Source organism: Ovis aries, chromosome 3 (assembly GCF_016772045.2).
Source record: "Ovis aries strain OAR_USU_Benz2616 breed Rambouillet chromosome 3, ARS-UI_Ramb_v3.0, whole genome shotgun sequence".
Taxonomy (NCBI): domain Eukaryota; kingdom Metazoa; phylum Chordata; class Mammalia; order Artiodactyla; family Bovidae; genus Ovis; species Ovis aries.
Window position 1 is genome coordinate 219,395,021 of NC_056056.1, and position 16,227 is coordinate 219,411,247.

Below are 16,227 nucleotides of genomic sequence, written 5' to 3' on the forward strand. Positions count from 1 at the left end.
GCGACATAGAACAATGAAATGAATAAGGCAGCCTTCAACGAACAAAGTACAGGCTTTAACGTTCCACTTTTATACTCACCGTATTGCTAATGAGATTGGGATTCATTACCTAGGAAGTAAGCCAGTTACGTCTTTATGCCTTAAACTTATGAGTAAGGAAAATAACGATTCGGGGTGACGCCCGAATCCTCACTGCTAATGTGAGACGAATTTTTGAGCGGGTAAAGGTTGCCCCTAAGGTGACCCGCCTACTTTGCGGGATGCCTGGGAGTTGCGATCTGCCCGTCCCCCTTATACTCGAAAAAGTAGAATGGTTTGGGTGTGTATGTATGGGATTGATTGAAAGTAATTATCGGTAGTACGTTTGTTACGGATTTACAGCAACAATTTGCTCCTGTGTTCTTTAAGGGGATTGTATGGACGGCTAATATTTTTAACGTTAGCTGTTTGTGTTTGAATGCAGCACACGGGGTCAAGCAGCTCCCAGTCTCACGTGTCTTACTTCCAGGCTGTATAACGTTCAGAAGCCAGCGGTTTTTCCTTCCTGTGTATATATGTACCTGTGTCTTCCTGGTCTGTACTGTGAGAGGGGGGCAAACAGCACAGACTTTTTGCGATCTAAGTATGTAACATGTGGAATTACCTTTTCGTTGAACCGCCTGCCCTGACCCTGGCATGAGATGGGTAGTCAATCGTATCTGAGGAGTTAATGAAACCCGGCTCCCTTGTGGTTCAGATGGTAAAGAATCTGCATATAATGCCGGAGACGCGGGTTCAGTCTCTGGGTTGGGAAGCTCTCCTGGAGGAGGGATAGGGCATGGCAACCCACTCCAGTATTCTTGCCCGGAGAATCCCAAGGACAGAGGAGCTGCTGGGCCGCAGTCCATGGAGTCGCAGAGTCGGACACGACTGAGACATTAACACACACAATCAATGGAAAATACAGGCGATGCCTTGAGCACAGTGCCAGGCACGGACTAAGTGCCCTATGAGTCACTACTGTTATTCTTTTCTAGGTCCGGCGAGTGGAGTTAGTTACTCTTGACAGCACCACAACACAATAAAAAATCCGGCGTCGGAAGGTCTGTGGAAAAACGAGCTGGTGAAGCCGGAGGGGGTCTGAGATTGGGCTTCAGAAGGAGGGGGGAAATCCAGATCGCCCCTGCACTGCCGAGACTGGGTGCCGGCCCCCTAAACTACTAGAGTAGGGTCCTTAACTGATACTATATCTGACAGTGAGCGGGATGGCTCTCCACCAGGAAGATTTCGTAACTCTGGGGTCGCACTTGGCGGCCCGGGCGGCGGGGATCCGGTCACGTGAAGGGTGCACAGGGTGGGGCGTCCCGCTGGCCCTCCTACGCCGGAGACGTCCCGGGGCTGGAGGTGCGGGTTATGATTCTCTGGGTCGGGGTTTCGCTCCGTTTCTTGCACGAACACACAGGACTTTTTGCCCGGTGAGGACACACATGGATTGCCAGCAGTGAAGCTGCGCTGTAGCCAAAGGTACTGACTCCTGCTTTCCTTGGAGACTAAGCAAGGATTGTGCCCGGGCCTGGGAGAACCGCACCGGGGAGGCAAAGCCCGGGAGGCGAGACTGCGCCGGGCGGATCCCTTGTGCCTGGGCTCAGACCGGTGCTTCCTCCGGGTCCTGCGCCCAGCACTGACACGCTGAAATGTGCATCACTTTATACATTCCTTTTTTTTTTTTTTTTTTTAATGGCCCAACGGCATGTGAGATATTCTTTTCCCGACCAGAGATGAAATTCTTTACCCGCTGCAGTGATAGCACTGTCTTAACCTACTGGATGGCCCCTTTTACTTTTTTTTTTTTTTTGCTTTTATAATATGGTTGGAGCTTTGCGTTGACTTCTAAAAAATTCTGTATGGGTAGGTGATATCTATCACCTGTGAATTCACTTCAGGAGAGTAAAGGGGCTGTTAAAGTGGAAGTTGCTCAGTCTGGCTGGACTCTGCAACCCTATTGACTGTAGCCCACCAGTCTCCTCTGTCCATGGCACTATTCTTGCCTGGATGGATTCTCCAGGCAAGAATAGTGGAGTGAGTTGCCATGCCCTTCTCCAGGGGATCTTCCTGACCCAGGGATCAAACCCAGGTCTCCTGCATTGCAGGCAGATTCTTTATCTGGACCCTGAATGAAGGAACTCCCTTCTCTACCTGTAGCCTCCACAGGACAAGGTGACACCTGCCTCACCTTGGGCCACCCCGCCTCACCACCCTGAAAACCACTCACTGCCCTCAGCCTCAGTCTCTCTGTGGGAGAGGGGGGCTACTAACTTTTTCCTGCTTCTTTCAGGGTGTCCAGAGGAGAGTGTACAATGGAAAAGACTGGGGTCACATGGGGTTGTCTTAAGTTAGGACTGGGCACACTTTCTGACACAACGGAGATGATCTGTGCAAGACTGAGTGTGAGGGATGCTTGACTCCCAGGGTCCACACTCTGTTTTCCAGGAATCTATCCTAAAAGAAACCACGAGAGAGGAGGCTGAAGATATCCATTGTGACTTACGACAGCCAAACTGTCCAACAGCAGGGATCTGCTACATAAAAAGTCATGATCTATCAGGCTTATGGCGAGTTTCTGACCACACAGAGAAAGCATACCTGCCATCAGGGTGAGCAGTGGCCACACAGTGGACCGTGTGGTTCCATCTCAGTTGTAAGTGTTTGCCTCTGGATGTCCACAATTTTCCTGGGTATAGTTTTTATTTTTCCTGCATATATATTTTTTTCCTGTGACTTATTTCTTTTCCTGTGTATATTTTTCTGTACTCTCCACAAATTTTCTTTTTTTTTTTGGCCGTGATGCAGAACCTGTGGGATCTTAGTTCCTTGACCAGGAATAGAACCCGTGCCCCCTGCAGTGGAAGCATGGAGTGGAAGAACAGCCAAGGAGTTCCCCAAAGTTCCACTAAAAACACAAACCAACCTCAGAAATAAATGCCAGGTCTTGCACAGCCCCTTCCCCTCTCCTGCCCCAACAACGTAGGTCACAGAGCCTCCAGGAGTTCCAAAAGGGTTTAAACTAGCAAAGTTTTACTTCAATGTTATGTTTGCTCATAAATGACTCTGAAAAAGCCGATATGCAAGAGGCTAACACGCTGTGTCTAAGGCAACGTCGAGGCCACTGTGAATGTCCTTCAGACAAGGGGCTCTGCTCGAAATCTCCCTGACCTGGGGCAGGGGCAGCAAGGGGGCTCTGGGACGGATAAATAAATGCACACCATCTCAGCTCTGCCATCAGGGCTGGCTGCCTGGGACGCTAAGGCAGTCGATGGGAGGTGGACTGCTTGGAACTTCCAAAGCTGCCCAAATGTTTGGGTGTTTTTGCTGAGGCTTTGGGAGGGCCCACGTGCCAGCTGGAAGGGCCCTTGGCCAGCCCCCTCCTCCCACACCAGCCCCAGGGACAAGCCCACCTCCCTGCTGACTGGACCTGCTGGGCCCTGGGTGGTTTGGCCAACCTCTCACCCCAGCAGCCCCTGCCACGGGGACTTATTGGTGTCAGCTACCACGTAGTGTCAGCTGTGGAAGCCTGGCAGTGGCCCTGAAGCAGGCGAGGGTCTGCAGCCTGGGTGAGGGCCTGCGGCCTGCAGCTAAGGGTTGCCTGTACATTTCTGCTTATTTCCAGGGTGTGGGATGCTCTGGGGAGGTTGGGGAGCGTGGTGCTCGCAGCCTCCACCCAGTAGTGTGTATGTTGGGATGGGCAGAGAGGGAAGGAACATCTCCGGCGAGGCCTAGACAGGAATCTGTCTTAAAGGTGGCCAACGGTGGCCCACCTGTAACAGACACCTGCTCCCAAAGGGGCCCCTCAGGGGCCAGCCCAGCGGGGTGACCTCCCAGGCACGGGCAGGCCAGGCTGAACCCGGCCGCAGCTGGAGACGTGGGGCGGGTGATGTTGATGAACAGTGGCAGGAGGGGTGGGTGCGGCCAGGGCACAGTGAGAGCGGGCAGCAGGGCCCGTCCATCAGAAGGCAAAGCAGCGCTCCTTCGGGTGGCCCACGCGGTCCAGGTTGGGCAGGCAGGCATACTGGATCATGGGTGGGGGTCCGCACATCAGCACCAGCGGTTCCTCCTCTGGGGGCGGCAGGTGGTCCCGGATCATCTCCTCGTTCACGAATCCCTGGCTGTAGTCCCAGGCTGCAGGGCGGGAGACCAGGTGAGCCTGAGGGTGCCCGTGTGACTGACCACGAACTGCCCACCACCCCCTCCTCCGTGATAAAGCTGCTGTGCCTGGTAATGGCAATCCACTCCAGCACTCTTGCCTGGAAAATCCCATGGACAGAGGAGCCTGATAGGCCACAGTCCATGGGGTCGCAAAGAGTCAGACACGACTGAGTGACTTCACTTTTTTTTTCAACAAGGAAGAATGGAGCAGACCTTGGCCCTGATCCCCTGCTCCCATGCCTGGCTCACCTGGATCACAAATGCAAGCCTGTCAAGGTTCCCTAACCACACTTTATAGTTTGCAAAGCCTTTCACTTCTACTGGCCTCTTGTGTGACCCTGGTGGATGGACAGGGCGGGGCTTACTGATCCCATTTTACAGATGTGGAAACTGAGGCCCAGAGGACCCAGGATTGTCTCAGGTCATACAGTGAGGCATGGACAGGGCTGGGACATTAACCCCAGGTCCCAGAGATCCCCCAGCCAGTGCTCAGTGCCAGTCTGGTCAGGGTGATGCTGCCTACCCCCCGCTCCTCTTCTTGCTACCTACCAGCCCCATGCCTACTGTCTGACTCTTCCCTCCATGGAGTGTTGGCCCACGAGGAGCCATCTCTAGTCCACAGCTGTAGTCCCAGTGCCTAGACAGCCGAGCACAGAGTAGTTGCTCAATAAATAATGAACAAAGGAATGTGTCCCAAATAAGCATTAGATGCTTTTGAATTGTGGTGTTGGAGGAAACTCTTGAGAGTCCCTTGGACTGCAAGCAGATCCAACCAGTCCATCCTAAAGGAAATCAGTCCTGGAAGGACTGATGCTAAAGCTGCAACTCTAATACTTTGGCCACCTGATGCGAAGAACTGACTCACTGGAAAAGACCCTGATACTGGCAAAGATTGAAGGCGGGAGGAGAAGGGGACGACAAAGGATGAGATGGTTGGATGGCATCACTGACTCAATGGACATGAGTTTGAGTAAACTCCGGGAGTTGGTGATGGACAGGGAGCCCTGGCGTGCTGCAGTCCATGGGGTCACAAAGAGTTGGACACGACTGAGCAACTGAACTGAACTGAAATGAGCCAGAAAGCAGCGAGGCCAGGACACAGGCTGAAGTTCCAGACGCAGGATCCTCAAAACAGCAGCCTCCTTGAAGTCCTGCTTGCCTCCCTGTCTCGCACGCACATATGCGCGGTTGTATCTCCGGGTTTCGCCTGAGATCCAGAGCTGCCTTTTATTCCTCCCAGTGACTGCCAGTGCCCATGGTGAGAACCTGGCACCCTGGGGCTGGCAGGACTCTAGTCCCACATGGACCCTCAGGACTGACCCACCGACTGGGGCTGCTCAGGGACGGGGACCAGCCAGTCCTGGTGCACGGCTCCCTGCCCCCATCATCTGTACTGCCCAACAACGTGACTCCCCTTTGCAGATGCGTGAGGAGCAACCCAGTCTGAAGCTCACCTTGCTCCGCAGTTCTTCAATGGTCAGTCGGGACAAACACTGCTTGGGGACTGAGGGCACATGCTAGCCCCTCAAATGACCCCTGTGCTGAGCAGCTCAGCAGGATCTCAACCCCAGAGGGACAAACAAAGGGACTTGCCGGATGCCCGCCACCTGCTGCCCGCTCCCTCCCCTCCGAAAAGCCAACCTCAGCCACCTCCTGATCCCACGGTGGGCGCCTGACCCCAGGCCAGCCTCTGAGCCCCGGCCAGTGAGTGGGGGCCTACCCAGGCCAGCCCTCTGGCTTGGCTCTGGCGAAACAGCAGCCGAGGGCCACGCGAGCAGCAGAGCATCACTGCGTCTATCAGATGAGCAGGGCTCCACCAGGCCCGCCTGAGGCTGGGGGAGGACCCTGCACCCTGAGTCCCTCCGGCTCCAAACACCCAATCATCTGGTTTCTCTGTCCTTCACGATCTGGAAGAACCTCACTAAAGCTTTTGACACCAATAGAAACGCAGCTGTGGAAGTCCAAGGTCACTTGGAGGTCACCAAGGGACCTTGTCTAAACGGACACTGCTCCGCGTCACACCCTGTACACTCCACGGGGGCGGGGGGGGGGGGAGGTGACGAGGGACGGGGGGTGTCCCCTGAGGGAGGCAGGTAAGTCGGTCTCAGCTGGTCCTGGATGAGGAAGCCTCCACTGTGCTGAGCAATGGGGTATATTCTCTACCTCACAGGCACTGTGCTTAGTGACTGACCACACCTCCCCTTTCACACTGGCTGCTGGGAAGCTCAGAGTGATATGCATGGTCAGTCCTGGTGAGGCCGCACCACAGCCCGTGCTCCTGTACAAACCTCTCTAGATTCCATTTTATGGGCCAGCCCTTGTTTTCCTTTCACTCTGACTCACTCCATAAGTCTCTGTAAGCTGCCTAAAATCCCTCTGGAATGGGGCGGCACATAGGCAGGTAGATAACATTTTATTAACAGATCTCAAAGTACTTTGTAAAAAACTCCATGGGATTAAACCCTATCTGCTAGTATATGAAATGTACAGGTGTATAAGATACATCTCAGTTTTACAAGTATTTTTTTTTAGGCAAGTATTTCTCTGCGTGCATACTGAAGGAGACTGTGGGGGAAACGTGGTCAGCGGGCCCCTCCCCCGACTCCTCTAGCTCCACAGTCGCCGCGCTGGCCTGGTACCATGTTCTTTTTCAGCATCAACCTTTTCCAGTTTATTCCTCATGGTACAGCAGTCCTCCAACTACTCTCGAGTCGTGGTCAGGGTAATAATAAACATAAGTGTAAAATACCAGAAAACTACCCAGCTGTCTCTCTTCTTGGGCCATACTACTTGGCTCCTCTTAAAACTCTTCCTGGGAGGCGGCACTTTGGTCTCGGCGTTGCCAGGTGCCACCACCAGAGGGCGGTGTCCACGAACAGTGCATGCATGCTATGCGTGCTAAGTCGCTTCAGTCGTGTCTTTTTCAGTTGACTCTTTGCGACCCCATGGACTGTAGCCCACAAGGCTCCTCTGTCCATGAGACTCTCCAGGTAAGAACACTGCAGTGGGTTGCCATGCCCTCCTCCAACTAACAGTGTGGCCAGGCCTCTTGCTGGCAGGAGACTGGAGCAAGGTCTAGCTCCCAGAGGACAACCTTGTTTCGAGTTTTGGGGCAGCTTTCACTCCCTGCCTCCTGTGTGTCCTTGGCAAACAGCCCAAACACCTGGACAGGCAGAGTGAAGGTAACTGTACATCAGTGCAGCCCACTCCATCAGCAGGGCTGATGACGGCACTGAGGAAACGATCCCCCTTCGCCCCCAACACTGGCCTCAGCTCGGGGGGAGAACGGCGGCCTTCTATGTCCAGCAGTGCAGGCAGGGGGAGGCCTAGGGCTCCCTAAGAGGCGGACACGAGCTCAAGTCCTGGCTCTGGGGCTTTCTCGCTGTGCGCCGTGGGGCACTCACCTCCCCTCTCACCCCTCTCTCCTCACTGCCCTCCCCTCACAGGACCGCCATGAGCTGGACCAAGGGAGGCCACGCAGACAGAAGGCTCCTCCTGGCAGAGGGCTTGCAGCACAGGCGGGCATGGGCCAGCACCCCCACCGCAGCCTACCCGCCCGGGCACGCTCACCTTCAGGGGCTTTGTCCACCGTGTACCAGAGCTTGAAGCGTGCAGAGTGCTCGTTCCTCAGTTCCTCCAGCTCGGGCCGCAGCAGGATGTCCTTCTCGGTCTGGGGGGCGGACAGGGCCCAGTGGTCAGGAGGGACAGCGGCAGGGACTGCCCTTGGAGACCCTCTTCATCCCGCCCACCCGTGGGCCACATGCTTGGCAAAGTTTCCAGGCAAAGTCCAAGTCTTTCTATGTTCTGGCATCTCAGGCTGTATCAACAGGTCCATAATTTAAGGAATATAGATGCAACTCCCCAAATCACACAACCCGCAACCTTGCCCACATCGATCCCTCTGCTTGGCCTGCAGCTCCCCACCTTCACCCCCACTGATTTCACTCAGCCAGCCCCACGTGGCCCTGTAGAGTTCAGCTTGTTTCACCTCCTCCAGGAAGCCTTCCTAGACCCCCAGGGAGTGTTAGCAATCTACTCCAGAAACATTCCCTCTTTCCATTTCTAAGCATACTTTGCCTGGAATGTTTGCAGGTCACTCACAGATCTGGCTCCTCCGGTCAGTGAGGGGTACAACTGACTCACAGGACTGTTGTGAAACCAGGGCCAAAGAGCGCCGTTAGCCAGCAAAGGTCACCCGCTCACTGACCTCTCCTGAGCTCCCCGCTGGGACAGGCAGGTAGCGAGAGAGGCAAGGAAACTGTTCTGAACATCCTCCTTTGTGAACAACACCTCTCTGACCACCCTAAGTGCCCTGTCAATTCCTTAGGATCAACCTGAGGAAGTGGAGTCCAGGGCAGAAAATTCCACATAGTTAGGGCCTCTAATACAAGCCGCTGCTTTATTCCCCACGTAGGTTACAACCAACACACAGGCCTGCAGGGAGTCCTCTACACCTCCACCAGGACTGGGTAATGATCATTTAAGCTTTGCCAGTCATACTGATGGAAAATAAAGCTTGTGTTTTATCTTTTATTATTAGTAAGCTTGTCACTGGTCTGTTCATATTTTCTTATTAGTTTGTAAAAACTCTTTTTATATGAAGGATATTAATTTTTATTGATACATTATGTGTCTCATCCTCAGTTATCTTTCTACCTTATGTATCAGTTCAGTTCAGTCGCTCAGTCGTGTCCAACTCTTTGTGACCTTTTTCCCCAGAGGAGCTTTTCATTTTTAAGCAGATGGCTCCATCAGTCTTCTCTTTGATGGGCTCTCCTCCAGTGTCTTGCTTAGCCTGACCACCTTTGTTCATTCATTCAGTAATACTTCTTGTATTTAAAAATGCTTGCCCTCTACTTTTAAAGCTTCACTTTTTCGCACATATATCCTTAACCTACACTTCATTGTTCTATAAGGTAAGGTAGGGATCTACTTCATTTTTCCCAAGTGTACAGCAACTAACCCAACACTCCTTTTCGTCTGCTCAGGTTTGACATGTCACCTGCATCAGATACAGAGTCTCATTTACACTCAGGTCTGTTTCTAGGTCAGGGCTGTTCAACCAAGCCTTCTACAATGATGGGAATGTTCTAGATCTGTGTTGTCCAACAAGGAGACTATGGAACAACAAAATGTGCCTAGTGAGACTGGGAAAGGGTGTTTATTTATTTAATCTTAACTAACCTCAGCGTAAATAGCCACATATTCTGGCATGTTCCAGCACAGTCCAGACTTCCCGCTGTATTACCCGGAATCACAGCCAGTCCAGTAAACCCAGGTCTCCCGTGCGGCTGCAGAGCTGCGCTCTCTTTATCACTGGCACTTCTTGGTGCTCTTCCTTGCCACCCTTCTTTTCAAATCTTTCTTGGCTGCCCATGTGTACTTTGTCTTCCAGGCCACAGTGTGTCATTTTGCCACATTATAAAAGGAAAACAATGATCCTACGGGGACTTCTGAGTATTATTTTCTGAAGAACCAACGCCTTCAGAACATCAGTCTCCCTGCCCAAGAGCCAGGCTGCCCTGCTGTTTATTATCTCCCTGACACCCTTCTGAAAGCGGGGCTTCCCTCTTCACCCTGGGTCCCCACTGGCCTCCACCCCCGCCACCCGGCACCTCCAGGAAGAGCGCACACATCTGCAACGCTGAGCGCTCCTGTCCCAGGCCGCCTCAGTCCTCACACGGTCCTGAGAGGTGGGCCCCTGTCCCCCTACACTGCAGATGGGGAACTGAAGGGGCTGCAGCCCCCGTCCAAGCCGAGCACACACGTCACTCGGGGGAAGCAGGGAGAGCCAACAACCCGACTGGAGCAAAGCCGCGGTATCCCGTGTGGGGTTCCCTGCGGACCCCCGGGGTCCCTGAGACCCTCTAGTGGGACCCTGAGGTCAGAACGATTTTCACACGATACTTTTTTGCACTTTTTTCACCCTCGCTCCCTCGCCAGCGTGGAGTGGAACTTTCAGAGGCTACGTGACTTGTGACACCACGCTGACTAAGTGCAGAAACAATACAGGAGCCACCGCCCCCGCCGACAGGCAAAACGACGCTGTTTCAGGCGACAGAGGGCCTCCACGGAGACCGCCCAGCACCACCAAGCCGAGTGCAGCCCACCCGCTCACTCCACCAGCCAGCCTGGAGTTTCTGGCTCTTTCCACCCACCCCTGGGCCTGGTCAAGGCCGCGCTGGTTGACCTCAGGGCAGTTTTCTGCAGCTGTGTGGGAGTCCAGGGACCTCAAGCCAACCTTTCCCCTCTGGGCTCAGCGTCCTTGCAGATGGATGGGGCAGAGCCTGGGCCAGACGGACCCAGGGCAGGCTGACCTGAACCGTATCTGAGAGGTGAGGGGGGCCGGGTGCACGCCCCCCCACGCACGCAGGGGGCGTCCCATATGAGCCTCCCCACAAAGGGGCCTCACTACAAAATCCACATATTAAGTCATGAAACGCTGAGCCTGGAGAGATCCTCATGATGGCCTGGCTTTGTCAGCTCATTCCTCAAGGAGACAGGGAAGCCCAGAGAGGGAGAATGACTTGTCCAAGGCCACACAGCAGGCCAGGGCAGGCAGGCAAGTAGCAGGCATGGGGAGGAGGACATGTGCTTGGGAGCCAGAGAGCCCAGGTCCAAACGTGACCCCAACACCCCCGGCTCGGGGACCTCGGGGGGGTGCATCCTCTGCACCTCATTTGTGCAGATGCACCTCAGGCTCTTCCGCATCCCTGGTGGGTCCCAAATTCCATGTGTGGTAGAGGGAGCGCTGAGGTGCCGAGGAAGCGGCCAGGGGAGCCAGTCTCGGTGTGGGGGTGCTCCAGGGGCCCCAACCAAGCAGCCCTGCTTGGGTCAGACGCTCTAGCTCTGCCCAACCTCACCAGCTGCTGCAAGGCTGCTGTGCACAAAACTCAACACACCTTCCAGCCACTGTGAGCATCCCCGCAGCGCCTTGCAGATCCCTGAGCAGTGCCTGCCCGGCACCCCACCCTCGGGTCTGCAGACCTCAGGACCGCCCACTGACCTGGTTGGCAAAGAGCAGGTGGCACACGGTGTGGTCATCAGGGTCCTTCATGATGGCGCGGATCACCTGTAGCATTGGCGTGATGCCTGCAAAACAAGCCACCCCCACACACTGTGTGAGCGCCTGCTGCATACACACAGCGCCAGGCAGATGCCCAGGGAGCTGCCAGGACAACCGTGACCTCAGACAGCTCCCGGGCACTCATAACCTGTGTGGCGTCCCATACCCTGCCCCCAACTTGACACCTCCGCCCTCCAGGGACTCGGGCAGGGATCCAGGTCCACATACCCGTTCCTCCTGCGATCATGCCCACAGATTTCACCGTCTTGATGACAGGGTTGGACTTCTTGTCTGGACGGATGGCAAACTTTCCTGGGGAGAGCAGACGGGGTGAGGTCCAGCTCTCAAACAGACCATGCTTGGGGGTCAGACGGGCTGGAAACCCTGCCCCATCTCAAGAGTTTGGGTGTGGCAACCACCATACCCGCCCAGCCAGTCAGGTGAGGAGGATGGGAAGAGGGGACTAGGGCCAGCTCAAATGCCAAGAGCAGCAGGAGGCTGGAGGAGCAGGGGTCCCAGCTCAACCCTCCCCTGGTTTGTTTAGAGCCTTACAGAGCTAGTCTGTGGGCAGGAAGTGCCCCCCAAGGCTGGTCTGCAACCCCTGCACTGACCACCTTGACCCCTAACAGCTGGGGAAATGAGGCCCCAGAGAGGAGGTGGCCTGCCCTACAGGAGTCACCCTTCCAGGCAGCAGCAGGGGCAGGGCCTGCACCAACATCCACCGCACCAGCCGGGTCCTTGGGGAGTCCAACCCGGATCACCTTTGCCCTGGTAGACCAGCAGCCCGTTGGGGCCCCGGAACTCAATGGTGTCGCCAATCTTCATGCTCTCCAGGTACTGGGACATCTTGCCTCCAGCGGGAAACTTGGGATGGGTGTCTTTGAAGTAAACCTGCAAGACACGTGCACCGTCCTCAGCCCCCGTTCCCAGGCCGCCAGGGTGAGCTCCGGGGTCTTCCGGGGCTGCGTGCGGCCTGCTCACTCGGTGCACCTCCCACCCATCAGAACTTACCTGTCTGTGCCCTGTCCCCCCCGGGGGCCTGCCTTCCCCGTAATGTCCCCTTGGAGGGCAAAGCACCAGCCTGGTGTCCACGGCAGCTGACCCAAGGGCCTGAAGTGTAACATTCTGCCAAGACCCGTGTCCGTGGCCCCTCCCAGCAAGAGATTCCCACGGCTGTCAGCCCAGTGCGGGCCCTGCTGGTGGCTGTTCAGTTCTTTCCGCTTTGCGCTGCCGTGAAAACGTCACTCTTGGAACAACTCCCTTCTCTGTGCCCTTTGGGATTTCAGCTTTGGGAAAAAGGGATGCAGCTACAACCCTCGACAAAGAGATGGGCAGACAGAGGAGGAGCTCCAGGACAGAGGGGCATCTGTGCTGGGCCTTGAAGGGCAAGCAGGAGTGATGGGCAGAGAGGGGGCAGGGGCAGGGCGTGCCAAGGCCAGGGGCCTCACAGGGCTTGGAACCTCTGGGTTGCGGAGGGGAGAACTCGTGGCGGCAGGACAGCCGGCGTGTCTGTGTGTCTGGGGTCAGGGAAGAGAGTGGGCAAAGCCCACTGTGTGCCAGGCCAGTGCTCTGACCTTTAGCCAGGGTGAACCAAGGGGGCCATGAGGTCTCCAAGCCAGGAAGGACCTGGTCCTCATAAGCATTTCATCCTCTACTTGAATCCCCACCCCCAACACCTCCTCTACATCCGGCTGGGGTGAATTCAGCAAGAAGAGATGCATGAACCCTCACCACCTTCCCGTTCCTTCTGGACAAAGCCCCCTCCCTGCAGGGCCTCCAAGGCTCTGCCCAGCCCCACTGACCCTCAAGTCCTCAAGCCTCCTCCTGACCCCAGGGCCTTTGCACAGGGAGGGTCCTTTCCCTCCATCTCCACCTGCTCGCCTCCTCGTTGCCTGCTCAGAGGGACGGGGTGGGGGGCACAGCTGTTATCACCCTGCCCCAGCTCCAGGGTCCTCGGAACAAACACTGACCTCTGTGTGCCCACCTGTTCAGTGTCCACTCTCCAGCCAAAGACAGGCTCCCAAGGCCAGGTGGGCTGGGCACCCAGCGTGTGGCCTGAGTGACACTGAGCAAAGAAGGGACCCAGGCCAGAGCCAGGACTGCCAGGCCAGCTCCTTTCCTGCCCTCACAGACCCAGCGCCCAGCCCGGGACCCTGAAACCCCCAGGGCTGAAACTGCAGCCCAGCGGGGGTCTGTTTCTGTCTCTCCATCCTGAGGCCCAGTGAGGGGGCCAGGGGCCTGCACGGCGGCGCTGGGACAGTAAGCCTGGTCCCCGGGGGGTGCTGAGCCAGGGTGGCTGTGGGTGGGGGTTGTGGTTTGGGCCTTGACTGGAGAAGGTGTCTAACACCCCACACCCACCACCAGCTCTGGCAGGTTCCCACTTTTTAGGGGTGTGTAATCAGAGAAAGTGACTCACTGCTGTAAAGCTTATGTTTCTCATTTTCACAAAGATGTACTGGGTTAGAGGTGTCACTTCTCCTTCTGCTCAGTGTCTTGTTTTTTAAGATCCTTTCTGGGTGGTCTGTGTCTCTCTGGTCTGTTGCTTCTAACGGCTCTATCTTCCCCGTGGTGTGCATCCACCCCGACTGGTGGCGGATCCCAGACAGCCCCTCACCACAGCGCCCACACAAGGACCCATGAGCCCCACACCGCACCGCCAGAGTGCCTGTGGGGTGCTTCTCAAGGGTGAGCAGGCACCCAGCTCCCCGGGCCTCCCCTGTTTGCGAGTGGGAAGGCAGGCCCTGCATGAGCTGGTGGGCCTGCCTGCTTCCTCTCCGGCAGACCATCTGTCCTGGTTTGAAGACACTGAGCCTGAATCCCACCACCCGCCCTCTGCTGAGACCCCCATGCTTGGCTTGCGCTAAGAACCACAGGGTGCCCCTCACTCTGAGGCCAGGCTCAGCGAGCACAGGGCCTTCGGGGGCCAGATTCTGGGGCGTGTGGGCCCCGTGGAGGCCTGGGCTGCAATATGGTCACCCCTGCCCCACCCAGCTGTGGCCCCAAGGTCTCACCTTGATGACCAGGTCCACAAAGCCCTTGTCGTCATCGCTGGAGACGGGCGTGTAGGGCCGAATAACCAGGTTCCCATCGATTCGAGCCGAGAGGTAGATGTGCTGGCCTGCAGGACGGCGGGGGTGAGTCTGGGCCCGGGATCATCCCTGCAGCATCCCTTGGGTCTTGTCAACCCACTTCCCTGTGCCCCACCACAGCCTGGACTGACCTCGGCTCCTGCTGTACCCCTTACCGCCTCCCACCCCAGCGACTCCCATCATATCCCAGCTCTCTGCCTTTGCTCGTGCTGGGGCCACTGCCAGGGACACTAGGGCATTCTGCCCTCTTGTTCTGACACTCATCCTCGAAAGCCTGGGATGGCTGACACCTCCTCCTTGAAGCCCTCCCTGCTCTCACTGAAATGTAAACCCCCCCGCCGCCCCCACCTCCCTTTCCCAGCGCTGGCTCTGTGTGGGCTGGGTCGGGGCTGCACTCACCGACGGGGAGGCCCAGGATGTGCTCAGGCGATGGCAGCGCAAAGCGGAACCGCCGGGTGTCATGGCTGATGACCTGCAAGGAGGCCGAGCTGCTGGACGACACCCAGGGCAGAGGGGCCACCAGACCCAGAGCTGCCACCCTGCCCCAGCACCAGGGTGTCACTGAGAGATGCCACTGACAGGCGGACACACGCCCTGCCCACACGTGTGTATGTGAGGGCACAGAGGCCAGCCACACACTGCAAGTGTTCTGTTCTCGTTGGCCCAGAGAAGGGCAGTGACCCACCCAGAGCCACAGAGCAAGGTGGTTGGGCAGGGAGGGAGCTCCGGATCCCAAAGGGAGGCTGCCAAATGGCCCAGAAAATTCCAGGGCTTCCAGGGGCAGGAGGGAAGGAACCACCTCTGCCATAGCTTGAGAAGTGTCCTGTCCTGGGGTGGTGGGAACAGCCTGGAGGCTGACCACAGAGTGGGGGAGGGCTGAGACAAAGCTCCTGTGAGTCTTGGGGCTGGGACTTGAGAGAGGGGTTCTAGAAGCCACTAAACCAAAAGCCCCCAGTAGGCAGGATGGCATGACTGTGGCAGGGCTACATGGGGCTGGAGGCACGGCAGCCTCACCGCCCGGGAGGTGGACATGGCCATGTACGCCCAGGGCACGGTCAACAGGCAAAGGCCATCTCCCCTCCAGGGCGGGCAGAGGCGGCTCAGGACCAAGGCTGGGCTGAGGACGGGGCCTGGTCTTAAAAGAGGCCAGGGAGGTGAGCGTCCCACAGTGTCAGAGCTAGGACGTGAACCCAGTGCCCAGACCCCGACTGGGCTCCAGAAGGCCCCTGGGGGGGTCTCCCCTGCACCAGGCGCTGCAGGACGGTGGTTGTGGAGGGGCCATTGGAAAGGCAGGCAGCTAGCTGTCTGCACTTGTGTTCATGCTCACAGGAGGCAAGGTCCAGTAATGGACAGTGCTACCACCCAGGGAGGCTCAAGAGACCTCCAAAGGGCCAAAGCATCACTGGAGTGAGCAAGCTGGGGCAGGAGGCCTGGATCTCAGGAAAGACGGCACCCAGCCCCCACTCAGGATGCAGGGCTTATTGGAGGCCGGCGGGTCTCTCTGCCCCACAGTCCAGCTGCAAACAGAGGCCTAAGGCCTCCTGCAAGTGGATTCCAGGATTATCAACCAGTCCTGGGGTTCGAGGTCAGAAATCCACATGCCAGACATTTTTGGAGGAAGCACAGAAATGAGGCAAAGTCCCTGAAGATTACTGTGTTTGACGACCTCCAGCCCAGGACAGCAAAACTCACGAGGCTGACGTCTGAGAGAGCTTGGCATGCTGCTGCTTCCAAGAAGCCCCTGGCCACAACAAGCTGAGCAGTAGGTTCTCAGAGCTCAGGGCGACCCTGCCCATCACCTGGTCCAGGCCCGCTCGGACAGGGGAAGGGCGGGCGTCCGGGACCCTTCCCTGAGCCACAGCAAGTAGCGAGAGCAAGTCCACCTGCTGA

At 56.7% G+C, this 16,227-nt stretch overlaps 1 protein-coding gene, 1 long non-coding RNA gene and 1 other non-coding gene across 5 annotated transcripts in view; 2 read left to right on the plus strand and 1 right to left on the minus strand.

Moving 5' to 3' along the window:
• Positions 1-135: 135 nt before the first annotated feature.
• LOC114114287 (U12 minor spliceosomal RNA) lies at positions 136-285 on the plus strand. Its single transcript, XR_003589113.1, has one exon. It is a non-coding gene; the product is annotated as a U12 minor spliceosomal RNA (small nuclear RNA).
• LOC114114089 (uncharacterized) lies at positions 136-8,721 on the plus strand. Its single transcript, XR_003588951.3, has 2 exons — positions 136-1,503; positions 2,470-8,721. It is a non-coding gene; the product is annotated as an uncharacterized LOC114114089 (long non-coding RNA).
• The window catches only part of LOC101106419 (NADH-cytochrome b5 reductase 3), a 25,282-nt gene continuing 12,092 nt past the window's right edge, over positions 3,038-16,227 (minus strand). For all 3 annotated transcript variants that reach the window (XM_015095053.3, XM_060413617.1, XM_027968175.3), the window contains exons 3-9: positions 14,737-14,809; positions 14,260-14,366; positions 12,010-12,139; positions 11,477-11,560; positions 11,189-11,274; positions 7,753-7,852; positions 3,038-4,155 (exon numbers count right to left, since the gene is read on the minus strand). In XM_015095053.3, coding sequence (XP_014950539.2) covers positions 3,983-4,155; positions 7,753-7,852; positions 11,189-11,274; positions 11,477-11,560; positions 12,010-12,139; positions 14,260-14,366; positions 14,737-14,809 — 753 coding nt within the window. In that variant the 3' untranslated portion in view covers positions 3,038-3,982. The remainder of the gene's footprint in view (positions 4,156-7,752; positions 7,853-11,188; positions 11,275-11,476; positions 11,561-12,009; positions 12,140-14,259; positions 14,367-14,736; positions 14,810-16,227) is intronic.